The following is a 13033-nucleotide window of genomic DNA, read 5'->3' as shown; positions in this document are numbered from 1 at the left end:
ACCCACGACGACCCACACACTGCCCTTGGTGGAACCCACGACGACCCACACACAGAAGGGGTTACTGAAGTCAGATACTCGCCTGAGAAGTAGTATTTGATTGCAACTTTGCCGTCTTCAGTACACGTCTTCCACTGCTCAACCTTCACTCCTTCCAAGACCTCGTCTCCTCCCACGAACTCCTGAAGTAAGGGAGGGAAGAACCCACGATGAAGGAGGAGCGGCAGGTGCGTGGAACAAGAATATGTGAACAAGAGAAAGCAGTACCATCAAGCAACCCACATGGACACACTTTAACAGGTGAATATTGTGATTGTCTCTCACAATCAGACCATCTTCAGCACTCAAGTATTGTTGAAGATGGTATTAAATACCTAGAAGTTGAAGATTAAAAACACATGTGCAACAGTTGAGTGTCTTTATTAATGAAACGTCTCGCCTACACAGTAGACGTCTTCAGTCAAATACAAAGGCAGCAGTAATAATGCAATACTCTTGATGTAATCAGTCCATCAATCTCGGAGAAAAATTATTTGAGGTGATTAGTCTATGGTACATAAAGTACAGTACTCATCTATTCTTGCGTCCAGGCGGGTTGATTTGTGTCCTAATCCTACCTTTATCACAATTTTTTAATAAACAGTGAAAGATACACGCAGAGGTAATAAGAGAGGCGCTACAGCAGGTGCTGGAGGCCTGTGTGAAACTACTGACGGTGTTCATGTAGGAGGCGAGGCGCAGGAGGCTGGAGGGACCATAGTTGGCATCACCATGGGCAGGATCCACGTCATACCATCCCCACGGCAAGAACCCAGGCTGCTCCCTGGTCACCAGGTCAAGCAACAGGTCAAGCAACAGGTCAATGCTACTCAAGTTCTCTCACATGCTTATATTCAACCGATGTATATTCAACTATTTGCAGTAGGCCTACTGGTCCATACTAGGCAAGTCTTTCTCAAACTCAAACCCACTAGCAAATATACCTGCCCAACCTATTTTCAATGGTACCCAGGAAACTAGCATGCTAGTGGTTTTATTGTCTGCCAACAATATTTTATTATATGTAAGCTACATTACTTGTATAATACAGAAAAGAATAAATTGTTTGGATTTTTGTATTTGTAATGTGGAAGTCCCACTCAGATCCAAAGAAATACTCGTAAATTCTTGAAAAAACTAGTGATATATAGTAGGTGGGAGAAGCACTGACCCGGAGCTGATGCAGCGGTCACCATACTGGGTATTGAACCTGCCCTGTATTGGGTAGAAGTGAAAGACGGTCGTGGAGCCGTTGTTGACCACAGAGACAGCAGCCGTGTCGCTGAAGTAGTCGTGGTAGACCCTTCGCTCTCTCTCCTCCTCCACGTAGTACGTAAGGTTCTATCGGGGAAAGAAGGAAGTTCTTAGGTATAGTTTCAGGGGGTTAAACAGCGAAGAGAAGGTCGGTAGGTGCGGTTCTAGGAGGCTAGACAGGGATGGCAGGTCAACAGGTCATGTTTTGAGTGGTTTAGAAGGATAGACAAGGTCAGCAGGTCAAGTTTTAGGGTTAGAATGGGTGAACAGGCGAATACCTCAGGTTCTAAACTCAAACCTGAGGCGGAAAGGTCAAAAGGTCAAGTTCTGAAGGGCTAGAAGAGACAGACTCAGCAGGTGAGGTTCTGGGAGGGAAGCAGAGGTCAGTTTGGGTTACTGAGGTGGTAGTGGATAATGGAAAAGAAGGAAGAAGAGAAGGTTTAGACTGAGGAAACACAGAGAGAAGCGATATTTGTTGTGTTGCTCTTATGATGCAGTCGTAGACGCCAGGTGGCAGCACCTAACCTAGACAGCACCTAACCTAACCTAGAAAACACCTAACCTAACCTAGACAACGCCTAACCTAACCTAGACAGCCCCTAACCTAACCTAGACAGCACCTAACCCAACGTAGACAGAATCTAACCTAACGAGACAGCACCTAATCTAACCTTCCTCCTGTCTTGTACACACCTGCTTCATACTAGTCATCTCCACCACAAGGGTGTAGGAGCCGGCCAGGGTATCTTTGTAGTCAGGTATGGAGTGGTCATCGTTCTGGTCAGGTGTGGGTGGGGTACAGGGTTCCTGCCCACCCACCCCGCCCACCCACAGCACGCCCACGGCTGCCATCACCACAGCCGCCCATGCAAATGATGACATCTCTCTGAAATTCAACAATGCAAAAATCATGAGACACGGGTGGGTCACTCTCTCTCTCTCTCTCTCTCTCTCTCTCTCTCTCTCTCTCTCTCTCTCTCTCTCTCTCTCTCTCTCTCTCTCTCTCTCAAAGCTGTAATAAACAGAAGGATGGGCGAGAGGCTCGAACTGAGGTCCATAAAGTATATTACCCTGTAATAAAATGCCCTTACCAAGATAGAGAAAGAAACAGAGAAATTAGATAAAAGACTGAAGAAATACTCTCACTACAAGATTGGAAGTAGACCCACAGTTTGCTACAGATGTTTCTTGTAGCAACAACACCCATCTGAGACCCAAAATTAGCAGAGAATGAGGAACATTGTTGGAACACACCACCAGGGTAGACAGGGCGCTGGAACACACCACCAGGGTAGACAGGGCGCTGGAACACACCACCAGGGTAGACAGGGCGCTGGAACACACCACCAGGGTAGACAGGGCGCTGGAACACACCACCAGGGTAGACAGGGCGCTGGAACACACCACCAGGGTAGACAGGGCGCTGGAACACACCACCAGGGTAGACAGGGCGCTGGAACACACCACCAGGGTAGACAGAGCGCTGGAACACACTGCCTTCCAGAGTTATCTCTAGAAACGATTACCAAAAAAACAAAATCAGAAACATCACTCAGGTATTTTGACCATTTTTGGGTAATAATATTTCTGGCTGTACCAAGATGGGTTTCAGAGGTTAGGGAGGGAGGAAGGTATTTCAGGGGTTAGGGAGGGAGGGGGTTTATTTCAGGGGTTAGGGAGGGAGGGAGGTATTTCAGGGGTTAGGGAGGGAGGGAGGTATTTCAGGGGTTAGGGAGGGAGGGAGGTATTTCAGGGGTTAGGGAGGGAGGGAGGTATTTCAGGGGGTAGGGAGGGAGTGAGGTATTTCAGGGGTTAGGGAGGTAGGGAGGTATTTCAGGGGTTAGGGAGGGAGGGAGGTATTTCAGGGGTTAGGGAGGGAGGGAGGTATTTCAGGGGTTAGGGAGGGAGGGAGGTATTTCAGGGGTTAGGGAGGGAGGGAGGTATTTCAGGGGTTAGGGGGCAGGAGGACGGCAGTAGTGAAGATGGACCATGATAATATCAGAGGATAAACAGTAGGTGATAACCACTTGTGACAGTCCTCACACAATGTAGTTAAGATAACAGCAGTGATAACCGACCCATGACAACACCAACTGTCAGGATCTCGCCCACCAGCTGCCTCTAATGACCACCAGTTAGGTCTATTATGACCTCCAGCTAGCTGTAATGACCACCAGCTGCCTCTAACGACCACCAGTTGGCCATAATGACCACCAGCTAGGTCTATAATGACCTCCAACTAGCTGTAATGACCACCAGCTGCCTCTAACGACCACCAGTTGGCCATAATGACCACCAGCTGCCTCTAATGACCACCAGCTAGGTCTATAATGACCTCCAGCTAGCTGTAATGACCACCAGCTGTCTCTAACGACCACCAGTTTGCCATAATGACCACCAGCTGGCTGCAACGACCACCAGCTGACTATAATGACCACCAGTTGCCTATAATGACCACCAGCTGTCTCTACTGAGATACAGTCTTGATGTTTCAGCACTCTGCAGTGCTGCGTGTCATACGCAGCTAGATATTCCTGTATGATGACTGTGATGACAACTGTGCTCACACAGGGTTTGGAGAGCCCAGAAGTACAGTCAACTAGACTCAGTTAACACTTTTACGAACTGATCAGTAACTTGCAGCATCCCACCGCAAATATGAGAGTTACCCTTAAAACATGTATTCTTCTGGTACCTGCTTTCCTAGCTTTATACCTGCTTTCCTAGCTTTGTACCTGCTTTCCTAGCTTTGTGCCTGCTTTCCTAGCTTTGTACCTGCTTTCCTAGCTTTGTACCTGCTTTCCTAGCTGTGTGCGGCCAGCAGTAACAGCCTAGTTGATCAGGCCCTGATCCATCGGGAGGCCTGGTCGTGGACCGGGCCGCGGGGGCGTTGATCCCCGGAATAACCTCCAGGTAACCTCCAGGTACCTGCTTTCTTTATTTTGTACCTCCCTCCCTAACCTTGCACCTACTTTCCTAACCTCACACCTACTTCCCTAACTTCGCACCTACTTCCCTAAGCAATTAGCTGTTCCATTCCGGTTTGATGGTACTTCCATCGCTTGTCCGAGGGGTAAGTGTCGCTAGTAGACACACCTGGAGACGGTCTTCACTGCCGGAAAGTGTCCGACGGAGAGGGGGACGTAGGGAAGAAAAGTAGCAGCTGGAAATTGCCTTACCCTCTCGGCAGTGCACACACTGGTTGACTGATGCTGTGTTTTGTGGTGGTAGTGGTTGTTGTAATGGCAGGGGGTTAGTAGGAGGGGGAGGAGGGGAGGGGGGTGGAGGTGGAAAGTGGGTGTCAGTCGCCGTAACAAAGGCTTTTCGTAATCTGGGTTGACCGCAGATATCAGGGTGTCAGTCTGTGGGCGCCAGGTTGGTGTTCCATATGGGTTGCTCACGCCGGGTTGTTCACACCTGGTTGTTCACTCCAGGTTGCTCACGCCGGGTTGTTCACACCGGGTTGTTCACGCCGGGTTGTTCACGCCGGGTTGTTCACACCTGGGTGTTCACTCCAGATTGCTCATGCCGAGTTGTTCACACCGGGTTGTTCACGCCGGGTTGTTCACGCCGGGTTGTTCACACCGGGTTGTTCATGCCGGGTTGTTCACGCCGGGTTGTTAACGCCGGGTTGTTCCACCGGGTTGTTCACACCTGGTTGTTCACTCCAGGTTGCTCACGCCGGGTTGTTCACACCGGGTTGTTCACGCCGGCTTGTTCACGCCTGGTTGTTCACACCTGGTTGTTCACACCTGGTTGCTCACGCCGGGTTGTTCCACCGGGTTGTTTACACCTGGTTGTTCACTCCAGGTTGTTCACGTCGGGTTGTTCACACCTGGTTGTTCACTCCAGGTTGTTCACGCCGGGTTGTTCACACCTGGTTGCTTACGCCGGGTTGTTCCACCGGGTTGTTCACTCCAGGTTGTTCCACTAGGTTGTTCCACCGGGTTGTTCACTCCAGGTTGTTCCACCAGGTTGTTCCACCTGGTTGTTCCACCAGGTTGTTCACACCAGGTTGTTCCACCAGGTTGTTCCACCAGGTTGTTCTACCAGGTTGTTCCACCTGGTTGTTCCACCTGGTTGTTCACACCAGGTTGTTCACACCAGGTTGTTCCACCAGGTTGTTCACACCAGGTTGTTCCACCAGATTGTTCCACCTGGTTGTTCCACCAGGCTGTTCCACCTGGTCGTTCCACCTGGTTGTTCACACCAGGTTGTTCACATCAGGTTGTTCACACCAGGTTGTTCCACCGGGATGTTCCACCTGGTTGTTCCACCTGGTTGTTCACACTAGATAGTTCCACTAGGTTGTTGTGGTGCTGTTTTGGTTGCTAGAATAATGTGGCATGACACAGGGCCTGTGTCACGTCATGTGACATGACACAGGTCCTGTCCACCTGCTCACATCCCCCCCCAGTAAACGACTATAAATCAAGATAGTCTGCCATCACACACAGAGGAGCGGTGACTCGACCCCCGCACCATCGTACAGGAGGGTACACACACACACACAGAGGAGCGGTAACTCGATCCCCGCACCATCGTACAGGAGGGTACACACACACACAGAGCAGCTGTGACTCGACCCCCGCACCATCGTACAGGAGGGTACACACACACACAGAGGAGCGGTGACTCGACCCCCGCACCATCGTACAGGAGGGTACACACACACACAGAGGAGCGGTGACTCGACCCCCGCACCATCGTACAGGAGGGTACACACACACACAGAGGAGCGGTGACTCGACCCCCGCACCATCGTACAGGAGGGTACACACACACACAGAGGAGCGGTGAATCGACCCCCGCACCATCGTACAGGAGGGTACACACACACACACGAGGGGCACAAGTTAGATTGTAAGCAACTGCGAACCATAATTACATTTTGAGACAGTCAGGTCACCCTGAACCTAATTTCAGGGTACCTCTCTCTCTCTCTCTCTCTCTCTCTCTCTCTCTCTCTCTCTCTCTCCTCTTTTCTGTTTCCCTACCTGTCTGTCAACCTGCCTGTCTGCCTGCCTGCCTGTCTGCCTGCCTGCCTGTTTGCCTGCCTGTCAGCCTGCCTGCCTGCCTGTTTGCCTGCCTGTCAGCCTGCCTGCCTGCCTGTTTGCCTGCCTGTCAGCCTGCCTGCCTGCCTGCCTGCCTGCCTGCCTGCCAGCCTGCCTGCCTGCTTGCCTGTCTACCTGCCTGCCTGCCTGCCTGCCTGCCTGCCAGCCTGCCTGCCTGCTTGCCTGTCTACCTGCCTGCCTGCCTGATAATACGTACAGAGAAGAGAGAGAGAGAGAGAGAACAAAGATACACTTGTAAGAGAAGTGTTGTGTGTGGTGGAGTGTGTTACTGAGTGTACTACACTGTTTGTTGACTCAAGGCAGACAGGCAGGCAAGCAGACAGGCAGGGAGACAGGCATGGAGGCAGGCAGGCAGGGAAGCAGACAGGCAGGGAGACAGGCATGGAGGCAGGCAGGCAGGGAAGCAGACAGGCATGGAGGCAGGCAGGCAGGGAAGCAGACAGGCATGGAGGCAGGCAGGCAGGGAAGCAGGCACGCAGGGAGCTGGGCAGGGAGCTGGGCAGGGGCTGGGCAGGGAGCTGGGCAGGGAGCTGGGCAGGGAGCTGGGCAGGGAGCTGGGCAGGGAGCTGGGCAGGGAGCTGGGCAGGGAGCTAGGCAGGGAGCTGGGCAGGGAGCTGGGCAGGGAGCTGGGCAGGGAGCTGGGCAGGGAGCTGGGTAGGGAGCTGGGCAGGGGGCTGGGCAGGGACCTGGGCAGGGAGCTGGGCAGGGACCTGGGCAGGGAGATAGAGAGGCAGGCAGGGAGATAGAGCCAGGCAGGGATATAGAGCCAGGCAGGGAGATAGAGCCAGGCAGGGAGATAGAGAGGCAGGTAGGGAGGAAGAAGAGCCTTCATAAGAACATAAGAAAGAAAGAGCACTGCAGCAAGCCTACTGACCCATGCTAGGTAGGTCCAAGTCACCTACTGACCCAACCCAGTCAGGTCGAACTCTCACCCACCCACAAACCAACACTGCACTATGTTATAGGTGATAATAACTCAGTGGTCACACTTGTAGGTTACCATGACAACAACTGTCTCAATGTGACACAGTTCCTCCAATGACATGGCCTGTTCCCACTAGTGGGCCCCTGCCCACTTGTGATGCTGCCTCCACCTGCTTCACCTCACCTGTCTCCAGTATATGAGCCCCGTTCCCGTTCATATGTTGTACTTTTATCGAGGCTGAGGGACTGATTACCCCAAATCTCCCGCTGCACACCTTCCTCAGTCATTCACATATATCATATCCTACTTGTCGATGCATTCACGCCCGTGCCGGTGATCGATCCCAGGTCCCTCAGTGTATTTACTCGTCTCCGGGATAATACACTTTTCAGTCATGAAATTCATCCATATTTTACAGCCATTTTGACTGTATTTTAATTACAGTTGATAAATGAAAAGTAACAACTGTTCGTATGATGTCATTGTATCACATGTTGGCTCCGTCTCGATGCTTATTGCTGGCTCTGGCTTCGGCTAAGATTTATCACCGATTTTATTATCGAAAATGCCAGTTAAAGTTTTTTTCGACTTGGCTTTATCTAAATGAAAAGCAAAAGTTTTTATTGGGAAACTGGAAATAAAAGCAAGTGTGGAATGGAATTATGGCTTTGTGAGGCTGAGTGAAGGATACGGAGGCGGCCTCACAGGCGGGAGAAACAAGTGAACATCACACTCGAAGGGAAGTTATATTTGAGTGAATTTTGACGTACGCTAGGCCTATCATGCCTCAGTAGCGGTACTCTTTCATGTATGGACTGTATATCTCGACCCTCCAGCCTCCCTGGAGATAATACTCTGATATTTGACGGGGAAAATGATAAAATACGAGCGAGGCAGCGCCTAGCTTGAGCCATTAATGGCCGCCCAGACACAGTAAACAAGAGCTATCTCTCCTGTTCTTGACATTATTATTAAGTTACTGTCGCTGTTGTTGCCGGGAAGACTCACCTGTGTCCTCACACATGACGCCAGATGTGTCATGGAGCTCAGTGATACACACACACTGGCTCACAACCATAAGAATCTGTGTTCGATTCCTGGGTCAGGAGGAAAAGAGAGAACTAATCTGGTCTGCTGGTCTATGCTAGGCTGGTCTACTGGCCCATGCTAGGCTGGTCTACTGGCCCATGCTAGGCTGGTCTACTGGTCCATGCTAGGCTGGTCTACTGGCCCATGCTAGGCTGGTCTACTGGTCCAAGTCTATGAAGCTGAATTGAGGTTCCTAGACTACTAACTGACAGCCCAAGATTGTAATCTACTCTCGCATTTAATTATTATAAAAAAGAAGCGCTAAACCACAAGGGCTATACAGCGCCGATCTACTCTCACAGAAGGAATATAACTTGGCTAATTCATGACTCCCATCGTGCATCTGAAGACCACTGCGAAGTGGAATCCACATGAGTACGCTGACTCCACTGTCCACAATACTACCATACCTGTGTCTGGCCTCTGACACCAGCACGACACAGCACTACCATACTTGTGTCTGGCCTCTAATACCAGCACGACACAGCACTACCATACCTGTGTCTGGCCTCTGATACCAGCACGACACAGCACTACCATACCTGTGTCTGGCCTCTGATACCAGCACGACACAGCACTACCATACTTGTGTCTGGCCTCTGATACCAGCACGACACAGCACTACCATACCTGTGTCTGGCCTCTGATACCAGCACGACACAGCACTACCATACCTGTGTCTGGCCTCTGATACCAGCACGACACAGCACTACCATACCTGTGTCTGGCCTCTGATACCAGCACGACACAGTACTACCATACCTGTGTCTGGCCTCTGACACCAGCACGACACAATACTACCATACCTGTGTCTGGATTCTGACACCAGCACGACACAGTACTACCATACCTGTGTCTGGATTCTGACACCAGCACGACACAGTACTACCATACCTGTGTCTGGATTCTGACACCAGCACGACACAGTACTACCATACCTGTGTCTGGCTTCTGACACCAGCACGACACAGTACTACCATACCTGTGTCTGGCTTCTGACACCAGCACGACACAGTACTACCATACTTGTGTCTGGCTTCTGACACCAGCACGACACAGTACTACCATACTTGTGTCTGGCCTCTGACACCAGCACGACACAGTACTACCATGTCTCTGTCTGGCCCCTGACACAAGCATGACAATACTACCATACTTGTGTCTGGCCCCTGACACAAGCATGACACAATACTACCATACTTGTGTCTGGCCCCTGACACAAGCATGGCACAATACTACCATACATGTGTCTGGCTCCTGACACAAGCATGACACAATACTACCATACTTGTGTCTGGCTCCTGACACAAGCATGACACAATACTACCATACTTGTGTCTGGCCCCTGACACAAGCATGACACAATACTACCATACTTGTGTCTGGCCCCTGACACAAGCATGACACAATACTACCATACTTGTGTCTGGCCCCTGACACAAGCATGACACAATACTACCATACTTGTGTCTGGCCCCTGACACAAGCATGACACAATACTACCATACTTGTGTCTGGCCCCTGACACAAGCATGACACAATACTACCATACTTGTGTCTGGCCCTTGACACAAGCATGACACAATACTACCATACTTGTGTCTGGCCCCTGACACAAGCATGACACAATACTACCATACTTGTGTCTGGCCCCTGACACAAGCATGACACAATATTACCATACTTGTGTCTGGCCCCTGACACAAGCATGACACAATACTACCATACTTGTGTCTGGCCCCTGACACAAGCATGACACAATACTACCATACTTGTGTCTGGCCCCTGACACAAGCATGACACAATACTACCATACTTGTGTCTGGCCCCTGACACAAGCATGACACAATACTACCATACTTGTGTCTGGCCCCTGACACAAGCATGACACAATACTACCATACTTGTGTCTGGCCCCTGACACAAGCATGACACAATACTACCATACTTGTGTCTGGCCCCTGACACAAGCATGACACAATACTACCATACTTGTGTCTGGCCCCTGACACAAGCATGACACAATACTACCATACTTGTGTCTGGCCCCTGACACAAGCATGACACAATACTACCATACTTGTGTCTGGCCCCTGACACAAGCGTGACACAATACTACCATACTTGTGTCTGGCTCCTGACACAAGCATGACACAATACTACCATACTTGTGTCTGGCCCCTGACACAAGCATGACACAATACTACCATACTTGTGTCTGGCCCCTGACACAAGCATGACACAATACTACCATACTTGTGTCTGGCCCCTGACACAAGCATGACACAATACTACCATACTTGTGTCTGGCCCCTGACACAAGCATGACACAATACTACCATACTTGTGTCTGGCCCCTGACACAAGCGTTACACAATACTACCATACTTGTGTCTGGCCCCTGACACAAGCATGACACAATACTTCGATACTTGTGTCTGCCCTCTGGCAACTGATAAAACAGTCAGTTACAATTACCTGGACGCATCTGAGTTCGAGGAATATGACTGACAATTCTGTGTGAAGAATAGAGACCCAGTTATTGATGTCTGCTCAAATTTCTTTATGGCTCGGTTGGCAACGCACTCATTTCACACACTTGAGTGTCCTTAGTTCAATCTCCGGCACGGGTGTAAACGTTGGTCATTTTTCCTTACACCTGCTATCCCTGTTCACCTAACAGTAAATAGGTACCTGGGTGTTAGTCTACTGGTGTGGGTGGCATCTTGGGGACAAGATTAAAGGACCACAATGGAAATAAGTTAGACAGTCCTCGATGACCCACTGACTTTCTCGGGTTATTCTGGGTGGCTAACCCTCCCAACCCAGGGTTAAAAATCCAAGAAATCTTATCACTACCAGCTGCAGCAGTGGATTTGTGAGCAGAACCATTAACATACACAATTTGTGAAAGTGTATGCTGTGTGTCTAAGCGGTACAGCTGAAGGCATCCTGCTTGGCTGATTCCAGGCGAACAATTGCTTGTGATTTTCTTTTTTTTTTGGGGGGGGGGGGGGGGGGGGAGTGAGGGATAGTGATTTGTAAAGGGATAACTTCCCGTGGAGCGGAGGATAGCTGTTGCCTTACTTGCTATAGATGATGTATGTAGTTCAGCCAAAGGTGGGTAGCAGTTATTGTGATGCATCTGTTTAAGACTTTAGCACCGTGAAGCTGAACTCTTCTCCAGGCTGAGGGACTGACCACCTCAAACAATTTGTCTTCAAGGCTGATGGAATGATTACATCTTTATGTCACTACTGCTGCTGCTGCTGCTGCTGCTGCTGCTGCTGCTGCTGCTGCTGCTGCTGCTGCTGCTGCTGCTACTGCTGCTGCTGCTGCTGCTGCTGCTGCTGCTGCTGCTGCTGCTGCTGCTGCTGCTGCTGCTGCTGCTGCTGCTGCTGCTGCTGCTGCTGCTGCTGCTGCTGCTGCTGCTGCTGCTGCTGCTGCTGCTGCTGCTGCTGCTGCTGCTGCTGCTGCTGCTGCTGCTGCTGCTGCTGCTGCTGCTGCTGCTGCTGCTGCTGCTGCTGCTGCTGCTGCTGCTGCTGCTGCTGCTGCTGCTGCTGCTGGTGCTGCTGGTGCTGCTGGTGCTGCTGGTGCTGCTGCTGCTGCTGCTGCTGCTGCTGCTGCTGCTGCTGCTGCTGCTGCTGCTGCTGCTGCTGCTGCTGCTGCTGCTGCTGCTGCTGCTGCTGCTGCTGCTGCTGCTGCTGCTGCTGCTGCTGCTGCTGCTGCTGCTGCTGCTGCTGCTGCTGCTGCTGCTGCTGCTGCTGCTGCTGCTGCTGCTGCTCTCTCTGTTTGACTGAAGAAGTCTATTGTGTAGGCGAAACGTTTCATCAATCAAGATACTCAATTATTGCATGTGTCTTCCTTCAGAGTGTTTACAGTTGTAGCAGAACGAGGACATCCTAGGGATGCCAAACCCATGATGACACTCTTCAGGTCGCTTGTTCTCTCTAGGCTGGAATATTGCTGCACACTAACACCACCTTTCATGGCCGGTGAAATTGCTGACCTAGAAAATGCACAGAGAACCTTCACGGTACATATAACTGAGATAAAACACTGAATTACTGGGAACACTTGAAGTTCCTCAACCTGTACTCCCTAGAACGCAGGCGAAAGAGATACATGATTATATACATTTGGAAAATCCTAGAGGGATAAGTACCAAACTTGCACACGAAAATCACTCCCTAAGTACACTATGGAGGAGGAGCTTGGACATGGGTGAAATTCCACAGTCACTTAAAACAACGGATATAGCCCCACTCCATAAAGGTGGCAGCAAAGCATTAGCTAAGAACTATAGATCAATAGCTCTGACGTCCCACACCATAAAAATCTTTAAAAGAGTGTTAAGAAGCAGGATTGCAAATCACCTGGATTCCCAAAATCTGCACAATCCAGGGCAACATGGGTTCAGGGCAGGTCGCTCCTGCCTCTCACAATTACTGGATCACTATGACATGGCCTTGGATGCACTGGAAGAAAATCAGAATGCAGATGTAATATACACAGACTTTGCAAAAGCATTTGACAAATGCGATCATGGCGTAATAGCCCATAAAATACGTGCTAAAGGAATAACTGGGAAAGTGGGGAGATGGATCTTCAACTTCCTAACATATCGAACACAAAGAGTAGTGGTCAACAG

General features: G+C 50.5%; 1 protein-coding gene across 1 annotated transcript in view; it reads right to left on the bottom strand.

Annotated features, from left to right (window-relative positions):
* The window catches only part of LOC128699422 (uncharacterized), a 30234-nt gene extending 27553 nt beyond the window's left edge, over positions 1–2681 (bottom strand). Inside the window, exons 1-5 of the mRNA XM_070098115.1 lie at positions 2548–2681; positions 1987–2179; positions 1211–1380; positions 715–823; positions 83–182 (exon numbers count right to left, since the gene is read on the bottom strand). Coding sequence (XP_069954216.1) covers positions 83–182; positions 715–823; positions 1211–1380; positions 1987–2175 — 568 coding nt within the window. The 5' untranslated portion in view covers positions 2176–2179; positions 2548–2681. The remainder of the gene's footprint in view (positions 1–82; positions 183–714; positions 824–1210; positions 1381–1986; positions 2180–2547) is intronic.
* Positions 2682–13033: the final 10352 nt, after the last annotated feature.

This window comes from Cherax quadricarinatus, chromosome 61 (genome assembly GCF_038502225.1).
Source record: "Cherax quadricarinatus isolate ZL_2023a chromosome 61, ASM3850222v1, whole genome shotgun sequence".
Lineage (NCBI taxonomy): Eukaryota > Metazoa > Arthropoda > Malacostraca > Decapoda > Parastacidae > Cherax > Cherax quadricarinatus.
Note: the sequence above shows the minus strand (reverse complement) of the source record. Positions and strands in the feature narration are given on the sequence as shown.